The sequence below is a fragment of the Corvus kubaryi genome, unplaced genomic scaffold (assembly GCF_017639235.1).
Source record: "Corvus kubaryi isolate FWS band 111438036 unplaced genomic scaffold, C.kubaryi_AGA036_p1.0 37236, whole genome shotgun sequence".
Taxonomy (NCBI): domain Eukaryota; kingdom Metazoa; phylum Chordata; class Aves; order Passeriformes; family Corvidae; genus Corvus; species Corvus kubaryi.
In genome coordinates, this window is record NW_024581067.1 from 1,028,295 (window position 1) to 1,048,968 (window position 20,674).

Genomic DNA, 20,674 nt, shown 5'->3' on the forward strand with positions numbered 1-20,674 from the left:
CTTCTTTCTTTCTTTCTTTTTCTTTCTTTCTTTCTTTCTTTCTTTCTTTCTTTCTTTCTTTCTTTCTTTCTTTCTTTCTTTCTTTCTCTTTCTTTCTTTCTTTCTTCTCTCTTTCTTTCTTTCTTTCTTTCACGCTTTCTCTCTTTCTCTCTTTCTCTCCTTCTCTCTTTCTCTCTTTCTCTCTTTCTCTCTTTCTCTCTTTCTCTCCTTCTCTTTCTGTAAATAGATTTCTCAAATGTCTATGCCAGTATCTTCTTACAAGGCTCTTACCTTGCCTTATTACTTAAATTACTGGGGTAAATCCCTCAAAAGGCTATTGATCTTCTTTCATCCTTGATTTTTTCCAGTTCGTCTAGATAGTGATAAGGGATCCTTAATAAATGAATCCGTTACCTTTTTAAATAAGATATTTATTCTTTTGCTCTTATGCTGGTGACTTTCATCTCTTTCCTTCAAAACACGACCACCCATATAATTAAAATGCGTAACTTTCTGTCCTGGGTCTGAATCCGTGAAGCAGAGCTTCCTGAGCTGTTTTTCCTCACAATTGCCACAGAAAAACATGTTTGAAAAAGCTTTCAGTGCTAAAAGATGTATTTCACATTTCTCCACAGCTTCCTACTGAAGTATATTAAATAGGAATAATTTCAGCACCTCCTTCGTTATAGCCATTGCTAAAGTTGTAATCTTTTCAATTTTTGCTAAGATCTAACGTGAAAAGTTGAAAACACATAAAGGAACCCAAATATACAATGGGAAAATTAATTCCTGGTGTATCCATATTTACTGAAAGGCATGACATTAGCCCAGGGGGGATTTCTATATAAGCAAACCATGGGCATATGAAAGCATTTTTTTTCCCACTTCACTGGGTTTTTTTGCAAACTTTGACAGGATATGTAGACCTTGGAAAACAAGGCAGCCTGGTTTTATTTCTTGTGTTGTATCAAGTTCAATGCTGCTTAAAAAAAAGCTCAGCTTGTGACTCAGAGGATGGATACTGATCAACAAGTGCTCTAAAAGGAAAGATTCTGCAAAGATGAAGAGGACATCCAGTCATTAAAGCCATGGTTTCATCAAAAATTATTCTTTGCGAGAAAACAGGGAAGAAAAATCCCCATAAATTCTCATCCAAAAAAACCCCTCCACAAGATTATTACCTGGAAAAAGAAAAAATTTGTAATTAAGCTGAAAAAACATTACTTATATGCATCGCTGGATCAAACAGAATTTATTTGGTGCTGCATTATACGTTCCTTTTCCCATGCAGTGAAATGTGAAGATGCTACCAGTCAGCAAATAATCAATGTCTGTTTCTATTTCACTGTGCTTTCTAATTTGGTTTTGCAGAGGGTATTCTCCTTATTATTAGCAATTTTGTAAATACATGGAAAATTGGTTTACTTGCCTGTTAATTAATATTCTGAAATTCCACATAGAGAATGAAATACTCATAAGAGACTTACAGAAATCTTTAACTGGATACTCTTCCATGTTAACTACATTTTTAATGTAGTTATGGGAGTAATAGCAGTTTCTGGAACTGTCCTGTTACAAATATAACATATTTATTTAGTTTTGTTTTCCCCTCTGGGGGACCAGGAATTGAGGAAAATTTTCCAAGGCTGCAAAAAGGCATGAATCTCTTATAATTTATACCTGTCTGAATTCCTGTTGTGAGTCCACTCTCCCCACTGGAATTGCAAATGTTCCTGAGCTTTCCTGGTATTTGTGGAAAAGATCCTGTAAAAATCTGGTGTTTTTACAGGAGGCTTCTCCTCTCTCAATAGGTCTAAACCTTAAAAACACACATTGTTAATCTGAAGGTGTGTGAGTGTTTTTTAATGTCTTATAGGGAGAGCTATGGTAAAACTACACCAAAAACCAACTATTCCAGAAAAGTAGCAGAGAAATAGCTCATTAAAAAAAAAAAAAAAAAAATCTATATTTTGGAGAAAGAAACCAGAGGTTTCCTATTGTGCACACAGAGATATCTTGAAACATTGAAGTCTGATCACCTTACATCCTTCACAGAGGTTAGATTTTATTACCAAGGGGGAGAAAGTCTCCAGGCCACACCATAAAGAATAAAGCAATTAAGGTATTTGGACAGCAGATCTGCCTCTGAGTCCTCCCATACCTGTGCTGGGGCTGCTGTTGCAAACAGTGGGGACTGCACTGGGTCAGCTCCAGCAACTGGGGAGCAGAGATAAGCCTCATTTGGAGGAGACAAGTGATAATGCAGTGTAACGTATTATTTACCCTGTCCCAGTTGTTTGCTCTCTACTATTTCTTTGCACTGTACATCTGCCTGCACCTCCATGCAGCTCTCACAGTGTGACAGCTCTTTGCTGAGCTTCATTTGGTGCAAAAGTCACAGATTTCAGCTGAGAGGGTGGGAGTGCAGCTGCCACAGACTGAGTCGTGATTGACTTCGTCCCAGGGACGAGGCTGACAGTGCCAGCACTGTTGGGTTTGAATATCACACTCTGAGATTTCAGAGAACACTGTTGGCTTCCCCATGCCACAGGTGAATAAAGGAGGCAGAATTAAGGCTGCTGGAGTAATGCTGAATTTGTTCACTCTGAACACCTTCATTTTGTACTTCAAGGTGTTGCGTTCAGCTCAGACAAGCACACGGGGAATGTTCATATCCGCTGATTGATATTTTGCTATTGACTGCTTTAGGATTAGCATTTCAGCCTTGATCTCTAGATATATGAATGTTCAGTGAGAGTCAAGAAAAAGTCTTATTTCTTTGCTCTCAGAACTTCCATGTAGTTTTAGTTCCACTTAGAAGTTTTACTTGAAGCTAACTTAGGATCTTTTGTATGGTATTGCAAATTGGTTTCTAACAGAACTGAAGATATAGCCTTTGGTAAATTATCACCGGGTTACTTTTTCCTTTCAGGCAGGAAATATGCAGGAGTGACCCTGTATGCCAAAATTAAGCAATATCTCAGTAATATTCTGAATATCCAAAATACATGTATATATGTGTGCATACTTACAGGAAATAAGCATAGTCCAGTCTTTTGGTTCAATGTTTTTCATTCATTATATGCACTTGCACATAAAATTCATGAAAGATCAAAAGAATTAATTCAAATGTAAAAGCAGTCATTTAAATGCTACAGCTATGTTTTTTCGTCTCATTTAAGAAAAAAAGAGGCAATCGAAGGAATCAAGGATTGTGCCCCTCAGATTAACAGTGTGCCGTTATTTCAGATAAACCTGCAGAAGAAGATGCGAGTCACTGGAGTTATAACTCAAGGTGCCAAGAGGATTGGAAGTCCAGAATATGTAAAATCTTATAAAATTGCATACAGTAATGATGGGAAGTCGTGGACAATGTACAAAGTAAAAGGCACAAAGGAAGACATGGTAAGATTAAGTTACCTTAATGTCTGAATGTCTGAATACATCTTGAGGTTTAGCTGCCTTCAGAAGTATGAGATGTCCCTGCTATTTAAGCCTCATTGCCTGGCAGTATGATTTCACTTTTACTATTTTTCTCTGAAAAAAAAAATCAAACCAAATTTGCATTTTCTCTCTGGTAAGAATTCCTTATACTTTAATTGATGGTTGCATAAATATTATTTCCCCAAGATAGAATAATCCTGTTTATTACACTTAACTGATTTTCATATTAATTAGTTTACCAGTAATTACTCATTACTGTGTTTTCAATTTAGTTTTATTACATTGGCAGGTTAGCGTTAACCCTTGGAAACACAGAGCCCATTCATCAGTGTTAATCTCTGTGCTGCACAAACAGTATCATCCAGCGGGGTGTGTGTGTTTACAGTTTATAGTTACCACTTATTTTTGATGGAGCTGTGCACACAGAGCGGCAAAAAATTCCCTTTACTGTGTAAGTTTGCACAGAACTAAGGCACTGTGCTGCATTAGATGTAGTTTCTGTATTAGGGAATTAAAATGCTGTGTGAGGAGGTGCATAATGAGGGGGGAAACACAGTACAAGGATAGTTAGAGTGACAAGTGAATAGAAGAATGCTGATGGGTTTAATACTTCCCCCCTGTGATCGATGGGAGGGTTACAGTGCACTTCAGTGGGAGCTGGATCAGGTTCTTGAGGCAGAGGGGAAAAAAATAAACATCAGTCAGCGCCAATAATTGCAGGCTAAATTGAACTGGGGCTATTTTACACATTAATCAAGAAAAGAAGGCATAATTTAGTTGCATTAGGAGCTTCAGTTTCTGAGAGTGACCAGACAGAGACCTCAGTTCGGCACAGGTGGAAAACTTGCCACTTGTCCACAAAGGCAGGACATCCTGTTGGAAAACTTGTATTGGGCACTGGAAGTGCTAAAACAGATGCTATTTGTGGTAAACCTCACGTGGACAGTCAGAACAATGCAGATACTTTGGAGACACGGAACTCCAGCCATCCTCCTGACACATTTTTTTGTGCAAACCTTGCTTCCCTGCAGGTGTTCCGTGGGAACGTGGACAACAACACCCCGTACGCCAACTCCTTCACACCGCCCATCAAGGCCCAGTACGTGAGGCTGTATCCCCAGGTGTGCAGGAGGCACTGCACCCTCAGGATGGAGCTGCTGGGCTGCGAGCTCACAGGTGGGATTTCCACAGCCTCCAGCCCCCCACCCTCCCCAGTGGCTCCCGACCGCACGCGTTTTGTTCCCCCGTGAGATGCGGTTGGCCAGCCGGAGTTTATCCAGTCACTCACATCTTTTTATCTCAGTTATAAAATGAGCAACACTTGGCCAAGCTAAGTGGCCATGGTCACTCGCAGTGGGACAGGAATAGTAGGAACGTAGTGTGGTATCAACATAATAACACTTGTTAACTTTTCCTCTGTGTGATAATCTCCAAGCGGTCAGCCTTGAAAAGTTTTGATGGCTGTGTGGACTAGTAATATACTGCCCTGAGCCGACTACAAGGCAGGGAGTCTAACCCAAGATCTGAAAATGGTCAGAGCCCCAGAGCTGGCTGTGCACTGCTGTGGACCCATGGCAATTGTCACACCTGATTTGGGTAATTCCTCCTGACTGTGGAGTGACACCACTCCTGTGCTGTGTGGCATTCTCAGAGGGACGAGGCTGCTTTCCCCGCTACCGAGGACCACTCCAATAAGATGCAATTTGGTTGGGTTGCTTTAATCGAGATTTCAGTTTGGATTTGTTTTCTGGGTTTAGCAGATGCAGGGAAACTGTCTTGTAGCAAAAAGTAAATGAACAAGTGGAGCCAATATAAACCCTCCTCAGATTTGTATTATGGCTCTGAAATGTAAAGCCTGACCTCTAGCCACCTTCTACAAGAACTGTGCTCCCTTACAAATTCAGTAAAGCATGTAAATTTTTTATCCTTTTTCAAGAGATAAACCTTTCACTGGCAGGAGCACTCCACTGATTCATTTAAGAGTGATTTTTATGTAGCTGCCTGTTCACTCTACAAACAATAGCCATCCAGTTCACGAGTGATACATCCAAACAGCTGGAGTTAAATAATTCTCAGTCCTCGAGTGACATCAAAACCAGATTCTGAAATGAAAAGTTAATGCATTAATCTAGGTGTAGCCCTTTTCCAATATAGATAGGTTTAAGAGTAAATAGAAATTCCTGTCTAGCCGCTTTGGTCTATTAGATTTTTTTTTTTTTTTTTTTTTTTTAAGTCTTCCACTTCTGGAACCACAATTTAGAGCAAATCCTTGCCAGAATGACTAGGAATTGTTTTGCTCAAAGAACTGTGAAAGCTAGTGAAGTGAATTCATTAACAGTGTCAAGGTCATCATTTCTTAAAACTGTGGACGGCCGAGGCTCAGCAGAACAATTTCAACCTTACCGAAAGAAAGGTATAATTACACAGACTAATTCGCTCTTAATTCCAGGTGGTCTGTCTTGGGTGGAAAAGCACTTTGAGAGGTCTGGCTTCTCTAACAAGCCCTGGTGCTAGAGAAGAGAATGAGTGATGAACAGAGAGAGACTTGCAGGATCAGATAATCATAAAAGCTAACCCTTTCTTAGGACAAACTTCAGCACAATGTTCAATGCAATCTGCTTTAGTCTCATAAATAGCTTTACTTACCAGGACCCACAGTCAGGTCTTATTGAAAACCACGATCAATGTCAGTGGAGTCAACCATCAATAAATTAGGCATTAATTTCCATGGCCCTGTGTTCCTGCCTTATCCATGTTTTGCACACCTTTGTACCCTCAACTCCCTTCCCTTCACACAATATTGATGTGAGGGGAGAAACAGCTCACAGCTACTGTTTATTAGAATGCCTTTATTCATTAAGCTGTTATTAATAGCAACATCAAGCTGTTGTTTTTAACAGATCAGTGTTCACACAATAGTGTCACTTACTCATGGAGCTCACTCATGTGCTCCAGCATCTACCTCCTTGCAGGCAGCCCCTGCCATATCCTGCTGACAGTCATGTTTTCTGGTGCCTGTGCACCAGCCCAGCCAGCTCTTGGTGTTTGGGGTGTCTCAATTCCTGCAGAGGGATGCTGGCCCCCAGAATGCGAACATCCCTGTGAGACTCACTCAGAGTGTGTAATTGTCGTTCCCTGGTACCTATTTCTTTATGCTAACAGCCCCTACAGGCACCTTTCACACAAAACTGACACACGGGGACTTTAGCACACCTGCAGTTAAAGACAGTTTCCCGTTTCCTCGTTTGTCCTGAGAACTATGTAATCTGGAAAGGAATCCTATATTTGTTATTTATAGGCCAGGTTGGATGGGACTTCAAGCATCAAGGTTTAGTGAAAGGTGTCCCTCCTTGCCCATGGCAATGGGGGTGGAATTAGATTTGAAACCAGGTGATCACTCTGAACCCAAAGCATTCTATGATTCATGAATATGAGGAGAAATTTAAAATCTCTCGGTTTTTAGAAACAAAAAAAATCTCAGTATGAATAAAAACAAAATCACCTTTTCCCTCAAATAATTGGCATATGCTGCTTTTGCCAATACTACACAAATCTTTGTCCAAGACAACGTTCATGCAGACCTTCACCTGCAGATCCATGGGTTTGCCTTTGCTACATTGGATTTTGAATATTTTCTTTGAGAGTTTGAGCTTTGTCGAAAGAAGAGGTAGATGAGGGGCATGGTGTAGGGTGCAGACTGAAAAGTGAAAGATTCTGCCCTCTGGAGAGTCAACAGAGAATAACCTTTGTAAAGTTCCATTTTTCAGGTGCTAATCCCCACTCTTTCCCATTTTTACCCTAGTCCTGCTTCACTGAGGTAGACTAAAGTCCTGCAAACTTATACCTAGTCAGATTTAAAGATACAGAGGTATCAGGTATAATTTATCACAGATAGAGATGTTGGAAGCATCTCAAACATTCCAGCCTAAGATGCTCCACTGGGTGTAGCCATGTCTGCATCAGCTATCTCTGACTTTAACAGGTTGTAAAAATGAAAGTGGAAATCAAACCCTTTCACAGGGACACTGAAAAGGAGATTTAAAGCTACAGTGCTGTGCAGAGATGTTTCAAGGAGACATAAGCATTATTATAAACACACACCCATGAGGGATAGGCAGACACAGAGTTCTGTGCTGGTTTGATGACCCTGCCTTTGTGCTGTGGGTTATGGCTCAGTCATCCAAACAGTCACCATCTCCTGTGGCTGCTCTCTGTGACACAGCACCAAGACATCGTCCTGCCACCCATGTGCATCATGTTTGCCTCTTCAGATTCTCATTGCTCTCCTCGCTCTCTCCTGCTACCTGCAGCAACTGTCTTCCCACCCCCTTTGGGGCAGTGGCGAAGGCAGGTGAGTGTAAAATACCATTAATTCATGCACGCATGCACAGGCACAGGGGCAGGCACAGCTGTTGTTTCATAAATCAATAATTATACTCAAAAATGATAGAACTGGTTTTGATGGATTGGGCCAGCACTGAATCACAGCTCTGACAACCCATGGTTTTGTGTCAGGAGCCTCCTTCAGATTCCTTGGATGAAACATTCTTGCTGATAGTCCTTGTGATCCCTGAGTGATGCTTCAGAATATAATAATTAGCAAAGTCCTTCTCCAAAGCAGCAGATTAGTCTCTCTTACTTCTACTATCAATTGCTCCCTCCCACTCCCAGGAAAACTGTTTTGTTGTGTTTTTGAATGAGTCCATTCTACAGACAAGGCTGTGCGATTTCCATTTGTGCACTGAGAATCAGATCTGAAAGACTGGGTTTTTTCAGAAGTTAACTCTATTTTCTCTTGGTTTTTCATTAGTTTGGGTTTTTTAATTTAACATGAAGCATGTCAATATTCAAATTTTAAATACAGGAGATACTGCTTTAAAGATCATGTTGTTAGCATTATTATGTGTGTCTGGTAATGCATGTTTACTCCTGCTGCTAGCCCCCCACAAAGGCCCTGTGGTCTTACCTTCCTGATTGAATCTTTAATAATTCCAGTTAATTCTGTGCATTAATCCTATGAGAGGAATAGAACACAGAATCTGACAAAAAGGTCTTTGCTTGTAATGCCAAAGAAACTAAAAAAAAAATTTAAAAAAATAAAGAATCGGGTCTTTAAACATGGGTGAACACACTGTGAGGGAAATAGACTTTTAAGTCAGAGAGAACCAGCTTTGATAACTGGCTCAAATAAAGTGAAAAAGAAGTTGAAAACTTTGAAGGTGATTGAAGTGGCCACCTCTGCCAGGAGCCACCAGCTGAGCAGGGTCGTGGTCTCAGCAGGCACGGCTCCACCACGAGCTGCCCCTGTGCTCAGCAGAGCACAGCCTGTGGCTCGTCAGATGTTTCCCTGATAGGAACCAGCTCGGTGTCAGCTGGAAAACCTGTGTCAAGGAGACAGGAAGCAAAGGTTCTGTGCACTTGCAGGGATGGTGCAATCCTTGCCAAGCCATGTTGCATCCTGGGCATGCTCAATTAATTATGGGTGTGTTAAAATATTATTGGTGATTTAGCAGAGTCAAGCCAGCTATTGGGTCAGTTCCTTGAATTTGTGAAGTGAAAACTTTAGAATAACTGCACATATGCAGGTTTTTGACTGCTGGGACAGGAAGGAAATGAGAAAACAGCTTCTTTTTTTATGTTCCCATCTCCATCTTTTCCGTCTTTCACTTTACCTCAACTTTCAAGCATCACTCCCCTGCACCAGCCAACATCCACCTTTCCTGTCCTCTTAGCAGCCTTCTCTCTCTCAGCCATTTGCCTTTCTTCTTCTGATTTTTTTTTTTTTTTTGGTTAAATCTTAAAACCATGCAGCTCATCTGCCTTCTTTGGTTTCCAGTCCTGTTTCAGTGCTGCTGCTGAAGGGTGTCTCTCCTGTCTCAGCTTGTTTCTTCCCCCTTTTGCATCCAAATGTACCTTCCACATTCCCAGCATACAACAGCAAGGCAGAGGAAAACAGACTCACTTATCAATTTTTATATTTATCCTTTTTCATGCAGAACAGAGAAGGGAGAAGCCCAAGAGCTATCTTTTCTACAGTCAAAATAACTCAATGGTGTGGGATGTCCACAAACAAATAAGCCATTAACTATTGATTTGTCCTAAGTGATATCCTCCTACTATTCTCCCTCCTTCACAATTGTTTTCCTGCAGTGTCCCCCTCCTTCAGTGGGGTTTTGGGCTTTCTGGATTTTTACCCAAAAGAGCTCAGTGCGTTTTAACATTTTACTTCAGCAGTGGCTTCTAGAAAAATTAATGTTTCTTCAGAAAGGAAACACATGGTTGATGTGAGGTGGCACAAATGCATGAGGAAAATCATAGTGAACAGGGGGAACAATATTTTCGTGCAGGACAAGAAAATAAAAATAAGATAAGCACAGACAAAAGTCATCTTTTCATTTTGTTTTGCTTCATAAATTTATGCCAGGATAAAACATGTTGAATTCTCTATCTTGATTTTGACTCACTCAAGCAATTGTTGAGACAAAGTGCCTTGAATTGACTATTTTTCATTTATTTGTTTTCAAGTTCTTTCATCAGTAGTCTTGATTAAATATTTTTCTTCAAGTATCGCAGGTTTTCTTTGCCATTACAGAAAACCTAAACCCCTAGCAGAGATAAGCAGGGAGTGCCACTGATCTTGCCCTGCTGTTCCAGGTTGCTCTGAGCCCCTGGGGATGAAATCAGGACACATTCAGGACTTCCAGATCACTGCCTCCAGCGTTTTCCGTACGCTCAACATGGACATGTTCGCTTGGGAGCCCCGGAAAGCCCGGCTGGACAAGCAAGGCAAAGTTAATGCTTGGACCTCTGGCCACAATGACCAGTCACAGTGGTTGCAGGTAAAGTTTCACGTGCATTTTCCCAGGTGTTTGCCTTCTTTGTGTTTCAGGCATGGAGACGGTTCTCTGGTTTGGTTTTGTACTCATAATCTTCTGTTTCTGAGTGTAACCATCCTAACTCTGACGCAGGTAAATGATGAAGCTCTGAAAGCCCAACAGATCTTCATGTCTTTGTTATCACAGTTGCAGAAAACTCTGCTCGAGGATGCCTCCACTAGCCCTGGTTTTCCCTTCTTAATGAAAAAAAAGGTAGTTGCAGATCTGTTTCACTGAATTCTCCTCATCTGGTGAGAGAGATGAGTTTATTTTCCTCCCTCCTATCCTTCCAAGGCTCCCTGGAAAAGCATATTTACTTTCAGCTCTGTGCACCTTAGCAAATCCCACGCGTAGAAATTATCTTTGTCTAATTGAGGCTGCCCAAAATTACCTTCTGACAGGACTCTGGAGCCGGCAGGACTGATTCAGCACCTGAATTCATTATGAACCTGTGCACAGGGGTTGTTTTCAGCCCAGGGGTGATTTATACAAGTCACTAATGTGAGAGATTGTAACAAATCACCAGCGTGGAAGCCTGTTTGACTGGCCACTGACACATTTACATATTTTGAACTGCTGGAAATAGCAGTGTTTTCAGTCAGCTGCCACTTTGCAGTGCAGCTATCAGTGGGAAACCTCGACAGCGCTAGACGTGGCTACTAACCCCCTGCAATCCCTCTACATATATATTATGACATATTAGCCTTTTTGCCTACAGTTGCTATGCAAGTTAGGAATACGACTACTGGTTTTTCTGCCAAGTTTACACACTTCCAGTAAAAAAGGAGAAATTGACCTATCTATTTAACTTTGGAGTAGCTGAAAATCCTGGAATTTTTTTTTAGAGGAGCTTGTTGGAACAGCAGTTAGTAACTTCTGGAGAGGATGAACATTTTATTGCTGTGTTTTATGGTGGAGAAGCAGATGAAAATGTTTCTCCACAGGAAATAGAGGTAGTTGCGTCATATTTTAGCCCCATCAGTGAAACCAAGGGTGTGCAGAGACTCCACAGAAATTTCCTGTTGCATGTTCTTGCTCCTGTGGATGACAGTGGATTTTTAATTAACCACAAATGGCAAGGGGCTGCATAGTTAATCCTTACATTCTCAAATTTTTCATGCTGTGGTGAGTTTTCTACATTAGAATTTACCTGAACCTGCAAATTTAATCTGACCACTTGCACAGTCTCTGCAAGTCCTTGACCTACAAGGAATAACTTTTATTGTCTGGTCAAAACAAAATTGAAAGTGTACCTTTTCCTGAAAATCATTCACATAATGATACGTTCTCAAAAAACAATCCTAACATTTCATGTTTGGGGAAAAAAAAAACAAAACACCAAAACCAAAAACCAAAAGGCATTAAATCAACTTGTTTTTTCAGTGCTTAAAGTGGTCATTAGCTTCTGCTACAGGCTGGTTATTCTGAATTCAGGCCACGAGTTGAGATGCTCTCACATGCTTCAGGTATAGGTAATGATTCTGTAACAGAGACATATGTATCATTCAAATTCATGCATTCATTTTTGTTCTCTGCTGGTAGTTCTCTGTGGGTTTTTGTGGGGTTTTTTTATTCCTTAAAACACAGAGTGTTATATTGAAGCCTTATAACACATTGACTGAAAAATTTATCATCGCTGCTGCTCTCACAGAGTGTAGTCAAAACACATTTGTAAGGAAAAGGATGTGAAAGCAAATGTGTCTGGATGCCCTACTCCCTCAGCCATTCCACAAAGCATTAGGCCCAGAGTGACTCCGTGGTACCCTGAAATGGGCTTAAAGTCAGACATTTAGCTCAGTAGCTAAAAGCTCATTTGCTAAAGTAGCTGGCTTACCAATATCATACATAACATGTTTACTGTCCGTGCCTTTTGAATGTTCTCCACATGCCTTTCTTATGTTTTCTAATTTTCATGAGGAAGCCTGCAAAACTGGGGGGAAACCTGCTGTCTGCCCTTTAGGGTTATTGTTGGGGTGTGTGGATGACTTGAACAGATCTGATCTGACCGAATGTTGTTTCGGGATGTTCTTGCCTAAACACCGTTGCTATCAACAGTTTAAGAGCTGGTGTGCTGAAATCCGTCTCAGAGCACTTGCTGTGATAATGCTTGCTGAGAGCTGATGTTTGCATCATGCATCAAATGCTACTTGCACTTTTGGATGAACCCTAGAGATAAATTCTTCTCTGTCGGGAGCTGGGATGGTTCTCCTCGTTTTCTCTCGAAAAGGATAACCCTGAATCTTCTGTGCATTCTGAAATGCAGCTGCTAACAATTAAGCTCTTTGTTTTAAAGAGTTTTGGATTGCTGCACCCGTAATTTAGGAATATGAAGTATTTTGTGTCTCTGGGCACAGGCTGTGCATTTTCAGGTAGAAAAAGTATATTCACCCTATTCATGCTGCAGTTGTTGAAAATCTGCTGTGATTTAGACTCTAGAAGCTCTGGGTTCCACAAATAACATTTATTTACACCAACCACCACCATCAGTGATCAAGAAATGTTTTGGGTTTTTTTTTTTTTTACATGGAGGGAAACTTAAATAAATGAGATGACCAAAACTGGACTTTTCTAGCTCAGTCATTAACTTGGGGCTGAATTTCCCACATGACTCCTCAAAGATACTCTTGTCATTCCCTTAAAGAGGATGCTGCAAGTTTTTGGAGCACTTAGGCTCTTTCTGGACACAATCCAGGATTGCTTTTCCATTTGGTCACCCCACTTCCCATTTCTTCACTTATTTGGCATTAAAGGATGTCATAGACAACTTCCTGCCTTATGCCCCAAGTGAGGCACTGAGGCTGTAAAGATTACTGAAAAGAAGTGCAATTGATGTTTCAGATGCTTGGAGAATGCTCTTGTAAATAGGTTTTCACCACTCCATATCTCATTTTCCTAGCTGAGGCTAGCATTCAAAAGAATTACCATTTTCCTCAAAATACATGCCCCCTCTACTACTAATTTTCTGCTGTTATGAATTGTGAAATGAGGGCAGCAGCTTAAATTCCCTTTTCTTTACTTACTGTTAATTAAATTCTGGCATGTCACTTTATTTGGTGTCTCCAAACACCTGGAGCTTTCTCCTCCCTGCTCAGCCATCCCCTTTGCACAAATTGTTTTGTGTGTTGTCCTAGTCCTAACTTTGCAATCATACCGAGGTATTGTCAGCATTTTTTCTTAAAACTGATGATGTGTTGGGCTTTTTGAAGGCAACAGCAATGTCATATTACAATGTTTCTCCTGCTGATTGTGGAATCAGCTAAGCACTATTAGAGAAAAAGCAGCTGGTGATAAACAGATTGCTGGGAAACTGGCAGAGTGACAGTTATACCTGCATGTTTTAAAAATGTGATGATTGCCAGTGGTGTAATAGATTTGGGTAGGGTTTGGGTTGGGTATATTCCTGCCAAACTTATCTCCAGTATTAGACAATATTACTAAGATTTTTTTATCAACGCCATTAGAACACGTTTGTCTCAGCTCTGCAGTCAAATTATTCTTTCAGTTTAATGCACAACCATCTTTTTCACGTCAAAATGACTCTTGTTTGAAAACAAAGGCAAAATTGCATTCCAAATGATTATCCTCTTTTTGTTACACACATACAAAACCCATCTCTATCATGCCATCATAAGATCTACTTATGTTCATTTTCTAGCATTTATTTGCCGTGTTTAAGCTTCCAAGTGATCAAATTAAAGAGTTGTGTGAAAGCTAAGCCAAACCCAGATTCTACTCTTTTTTAGAGAGTAGTTTGCAGAAGTGGAAATGTGTCCTTACTGTGCCAGCCACAGAGAAATATGGACAGTTAGCTTGAATTATAAGAGGAATTTTTAAATGAGGAAAGTTACATGAGGTGACTCCTTCCCTTTTTTTAATATGGGAAGAGAACACTATTTTTCATCTCATATTGGCTAGCTGAGCTGGTTTCAATGACGGCATTCATCTGCCACTAAAAAATGAGGAATGTTTTTTACTCTCTCACGTGGTGTTTGCTTCTTGTCTTGTCTGTTACTGCACCTGACTCTTTTTCCCCTTTTTTTGATGCATTATTCTGTTTTTTTGCAATGAATTCTGTAGAATCTTTCAAGATAGGAAATCACTATACCTTAGTGATTCAACAACTCATCTGGAAAGCTGTTCAACAACTCATAAGGAGGAAATTGTGTGGATTGTTTAATTGTCTTTTGACAATTTGTGTCATTAGCAAAGCATATATTAATACCAGTGCTGGTTAAGTAGCCAAATAAGAGGTTTATGTCCGGCCTCCAGTTTAATTGTTTTAACACCCACACTGTGGGGGGAAAAAAAAAAAACAACAAGAGACAAGCAGAAAATGCTTAACAACATCTTAATTAAATAAGGGCCTGGAAGATGCAAAATTGGAATAGGATGAAATGTTCGTTTAGGACCAATCTGGTAATTGACATAATGAGGAAATTGCATGACTTCTGGAAGGGTTGGATTGCTAAGCCATGCGTTGAGGCTGGTCTTGGAAAGACAGGGTGTTGCGTAGGAGCTGTGAACTGAGATACATCACTTTATAGACAGAGGACACCTGTATTTCTCAGGTGCAATAAACCATGGCTGTCACCACCAGGCCACGAAAGGAATCTATGCTCTTTACAGGAACAGCAACTGCAGTGATGTCTAGTTCTCCAGATGAAAAAATGGTGCTGGCTTTTTTTTACTAGAATTTCTCACAATTCTAAAGTTCTCAGGTTTCAGGCAGCAAAACAAAAGTTGTGTGGAGATTGTCCTTTTTTTTGAGCTTTTTACCAGGATACAAAATCATATTTACAGTCAGTATCTACCATTTTATCTTTCCAACGCAAAATCATCTCTTTCTTTTCTGGCAGCTGTCACTTCTACTTGAAGGACTTAATTTGGACACTGAGGTTTGTCACCTCCTAGTTCTGGTGCCTACCTCCATGAGCAGCTTCACAGTGTGATATTCTGTTCATGCAGCCTGGTAGCTGACAGGATGCAGCAGCACCTCAAGGCAGGTTGGGAGTAAGTTATTAACATAGATCTTTCCCATACTTAGCCAGACACTTGCTGTAGATAAATTTTCCTGCAAACAAGCAGCCAGTGGTAGGATAAGGTAGTAATGGACAAAGAGCTCTGAGTGATTTAGTCAAAGACAAAAGCAGATAAAGACTGATGCCCACTTCTAAATTGCACACTGTTGAATTTACTGACTTTGCATTGCCTAGGCTAGAATGTTAAACAGGTCACTTTATTCACTTCTTCAATTGCCCATAAACTGTAGACTTAGTATTGCAACTAGATGGTCACTATTTGCTTTTAGGACAGTGTGTAACTCAAGATGGCAAAATGAACAAAAGCCTTTTTTTACTTTTTTGTTTATTCTTTTTTTTTTTGTCTACGTATGTTGCCCATCTGTTTTTAACAGTGCTAACAAACACATATCTTACAGAAATGGTATTAGGAGCTATGCCTTGTTTTCCTACTCAGAGTTATCTTCCAGCAGTATTTGATGTCCATTCCAGGGGTCACACTCTAACTCAGTTTTTTCCCTAAAGAATTTCAAATTAAATGCATTATTCACATTAATAATGTTACTAAATTGCGCATTTCAGCATTGCCCTTCCTAAATTGCTTTTGACTTTGCAAAGCTTTCTTCTGCAATTCATTTTATGGAAATGTTTATAGTAGTAATTGAATTTAAGCCTAGAAATTAAATAAGGCAGCATAAAATCTTGGTTTATTTTGCCTTTTAGATGCTTTATTTAAGCTGTATTCTATCATTTGGGTAGGAAAGTCTGAAGCCTCTGCAGAATCATTGATTTTACTCTGGCAAAATACAGGGAGATTATTAGAAGGACAGACAGAGTACTGGAGCTCTTTTTTGCCAGTTGTCCAGAAAATAGGTATCAGACAGACACAGCATGATTATATTCTGTGATAAAAATCTGTGTGATGTCGCCTTCATCATAGAATCATAGAATCATCAAGGTTGGAAGCGACTTTTAAGATCAACAAGACCAACCATCAATCCAGCACCACCACTGAAACTCCTAAACTATTAAACCATGAACAGGAGCAAAACCCCTGTCTAATCTGTAAATTAGCAATGGGTAAGATTTTATAGGAGAAAAATATTGTGTTTCACAAAGTCCTACTATGTTCCCTGAATTATATTCCCCACTCTCTCTGTTAAGCCTTCAGTAAAAACTATGGGGTTAAGCCAGTGCTCCAGAGCCTGTCTTTGACACACAACAAATTCATTATCACTAATAAAAATTACTTGGGAAATTTCCCTAAGCAGTGGAATCCTGTATAGCTCTAAAGCACTGCAAGAAAGTACTGCCTGTTCCCTCACTGACTTGCAGTTTTTCTGTGAGTATCACTCCCCTGCAGACGAAAGTTAAATTGAGTAACGACCCATTTCCTATTACAATAACAGGTTTTGATCTTGCTTCAAAAAATCTGGGAGTGTAAGCAAAAACCGCCCGGTTGTTGTGAATTTTGATCTACAGAGGATCTGAGTCTGAAGCAGTTTTTTGTTGCTGTGTGTTTACAGTGGAAGTGTTGGTGTTACTTGAATAGCAGCACCTTCTGAAAATGCAATACATGAAATTTTAATGGAAAGTTGTTCGTTTTTCATTGTTTTAAATTCCTGCCTGTTTTACCAAGCTATCATTTCCGCTGGCTTGAGGTAATGTTCTCTCTCTATCTGTGAAGCAGAGGCATATTTTCCTTGCCCTCCCTTAAAAAAAAGAAAATAGCTACACAATTGTCTAGGTAGGAATACAGAAATTAAGGGTCCAAATGTGTTTCTTATTTGTGCCCTTGTCTTTCATGGCAGTGTTCCAAAGTATCCACTTTTTCCTAATAAAAGCGTACGTTGTTTTTGTAGCTACCCCTGAATTAGCTTTTTACTCAAGCAGAGCTGGTCACAGTTGTTGCCCTACAATATTTTGAGTCTTGACAAGAAAAAAGGATGATAAAACACAGGTGATGGAGAGAAGTGAAGCAACCTTGTCAAGGTCAACTATCTTTAAGTAGCAAAAAATACCTGAAGCAAATACAGATGAGACAAAAGGCAGAACATGATGAAAGAATGGAGTGGAACTGAGCCTAATTCAGTTTTCCAAGAACTTGGTGCTTTATTAAGTGGGATGTGATATTTTTATTAGCCCTGCACATATTTTCCCAAATATTATTTCTTGACTAAGCAAGATACTTAATATTTTCTTCATGTATCTGTCAGGATCTCATGAGTAAAATATACGGGGGTCAAGAAAACCTATTCTTCTCTGAATAAGACTCAATTTTGCATTCTTTTCATGCCACTTTGAAAGCACAGTGAAGATTTATTGTGAGATTCTAGTTGACTTCGGAACATTTCTGTTCAAAATCTGCTATTCATTTTTTGTATTCCATTTCCTGCATAAAGAACACAGAAACAGATTGATTCATATCTTGTCAAACGAGGAACAGAGATTGTCTCTTTTTAGCTAAGTAAATAATGAAATTGAGACACAAACATAAAGAAGGAGTGGTGGAAAAGGAACTTCAAATTAATCTAAATTCGAAGGCAGCAAACGATCTTGCATCTTTCTTCAGAGGAGGGGGAAATGTGCTTGAAACCGGGCTGGCAATTACCTAGCAGTAAGCAGAAAATGAAATAGTCATATCTCAGCATATTAAAGCATCACAGAAGGCAGATCAAAGCATTTCTCCAGCAGTTTCTGAATCTTAACCTAGTCATTGGTTTCATCATGTATTTTTCCCTAATAACACCCTCCTCATGAGTCAAATGTTGATCCCAGCAGAATATTTGGCTTTTGTTTTTTGATTTCCATGTTAAGTCAGGTGTGTCTCTACAGCAATGTGCTGTGCAAGACCCTCTTTGCACTCTGCTTAATAACATTCATCCCGCTTGCTCCTCAAGTAAAGCACGAGCAGTTTCCCTGTCAGAAAACATGACGTTAAAGAAAAATCTTAGCACAGAAGAGACTTTAAAAGGGAGATCACTGCAGACAAGGAAATACTGCAACTAAACATTTCCCCAATTATCTGGGTCTTGTTCAAGAGCACCTTGAGACTTGTAATATAAAGTATCATAACAGGCTTTCATCAGAATGTCCTCACTGGTTTTTTTGGGGCCGTGTCTCTATCTACTCATTTACTCAACAGGCATAAAGATATCAATAGAGACTTTTTTTTTTCAGAATGGAGACATGATTTTTAATGTTGTAATTCATTTATGACATTAGGACAGTGCTGAGAAGATACCTGAGCTGACAGTGCTTATACTTACATTTGATAGTTTTCTGTAAAATAAGCCAGGAAATAGGTTATTTTAAAGCAGTACAAGCTTGGAAAGTTAGTCCTTGGGATTACAAGAACTTCCTGCTTAATTATGTACTATACATAACCAAGCCTTAATTGCTTTTGTTGCTGGAGTGATCTCCTTAGAAGCTTCATGTTTAATTAACTACAAGATATATTAATCCTATTTCAAGCCATCCTTTCTTTGTTGTATAATTAAGCAGAAAAGTATTTTCACAATTAGAAATTAATTCTATATATAGCTAGTGAAAACACCTCCTTAAAGAAAACACAGATCTGTATTTTTCCAATGACAAAAGTAGAAATATTTAGACCCATCTTAATTGGTCATCTGTGCTAGGAGGTAATGAGAGTTACAACACACCAACACTGTTTTCAGCTAAGAATTATTAAGAAGAAAACTATCAGAATATCACTTAAAGACCTCACTGCAGATGGTTAATGACCTCCCTTTGGCAGCATCAGAAATCCAAAGGCTTGACATGGTATTTATAAATATTGGAACAGACCCTCCCTGCACATTCCTTTATCTGAATTTATTTTTTTTGACTTTGAGATGTTCTTCGGTTTGTCTTGTTTATGCTTTGGCTGCACTACCTCAAACACTGCTGCTGTAGCACAAGATAGAAAAACACTGTGGGTTCAATTTTGGGCTTTGCTATAGAATCCTGACCATCCTCAACTTTTAGAAGCCTCAACAGCAAGTTGGAGGAGAAGCTAAGATTGTCTTTTTTCTTCTTTTTTTGAGAGAGAGGTGGCAGACAACTTTAGCTGATGCAGTTTAATGGATCGAAAGAATAAAAGGAAGAGGTTTTTCGAGGGTGTTTATTTGACTCACTAGCTGCCTTAAGTGATGATGCTGAGAATATAAACCTCACTGATCAGCTGGATGTGCAAACCATGGGTGCCTCCATGAAGGCTCCAGTAGAAGCCTGGGTCCATCACAGACTGGGCTGGGCCCCAGCGTGGGCAGCAGGGCAGGGGGGATTCTGCCCCTCTGCCCCCTCAGCTGAGCCCCCACCTGCAGAGCTGCCCCAGCCCTGGGCCCAGCTCAGGAAGGAGCTGGAGCTGCTGCAGCCAGGCCAGGGCAGGCACCAGGATGAGCAGAGGGATGGAGCAGCTCTGCTGGGAGGAAAGGCTGCCAGAGCTGGGCTTGTTCAGCCTGCAGAGGAGAAGCTCTGGGCTGACCTCACTGGGGCCTTGCAGGGCCTGAAGGAGCTGCAGGAAACCTGGAGAGAGACAATTGCCAAGGGCTGGAGGGACAGGACACAGGGAATGGCTTCCCAGTGCCAGGGGGCAGGGCTGGATGGGAGATTGGGCAGGAATTGTTCCCTGGCAGGGTGGGCAGGCCCTGGCACAGGGTGCCCAGAGCAGCTGGGGCTGCCCCTGGATCCCTGGAGTGTCCAAGGCCAGGCTGGATATTGGGGCTGGGAGCAGCCTGGGACAGTGGGAGGTGTCCCTGCCCACGGCAGGGGTGGTACTGGTGGAACTAGAGGATCTTCAAGGCCCTTTCCAGCCCAAACCATTCCATGATTCAGTGAAGAAAGCCTTGTTGTTTTCAGAGCCTCTTGCTGAGGTTCCTCCTCCACCCCAGCAGGATCTCTCAAAACACCACAATTTTTTCTGTGCATGAGTTGCATCCTCATGCTTGCACAGTGAGTGGGGTGAACCTCAGCCACAGGTGAGGAATTCTGCGCCTCAGCAGGAGTTCACATGTTGGGTCACACATCAGGAGAAGGCGAGCCAGACCCAAAGGAGGTGATGGGAGCCTGTCTGTCAGGACAGAGTTGTGCAGTGACTGAAAACCAATTGACAGATTCATTCTGCTCCTTGGGCAAGCCTGGCTGTACCTTCTGTGCAGATCTCCCCGCACTGGGAGGACCACTTGACTCAAAACAAACCTCAGAACTGCCTTAAAACACCTTTAGTTATTACTTCTTAACCATTTTTCTCAGCATCTGCCACCAAACCTTTTATTCTTTTCACTTGCCCCCAAACATACGCACATGTACATATAAATTGCAGGGCCACTGTAGCATTCGCTCTGCTTTCCACAA

At 40.6% G+C, this 20,674-nt stretch overlaps 1 protein-coding gene across 2 annotated transcripts in view; it reads left to right on the forward strand.

Moving 5' to 3' along the window:
• EDIL3 (EGF like repeats and discoidin domains 3) overlaps positions 1–20,674 on the forward strand; it is a 234,104-nt gene that overhangs the window by 177,780 nt on the left and 35,650 nt on the right. For both annotated transcript variants that reach the window (XM_042023048.1, XM_042023047.1), the window contains 3 exons: positions 3,229–3,384; positions 4,455–4,599; positions 10,078–10,262. In XM_042023048.1, the coding sequence (XP_041878982.1) occupies positions 3,229–3,384; positions 4,455–4,599; positions 10,078–10,262 (486 nt within the window). The remainder of the gene's footprint in view (positions 1–3,228; positions 3,385–4,454; positions 4,600–10,077; positions 10,263–20,674) is intronic.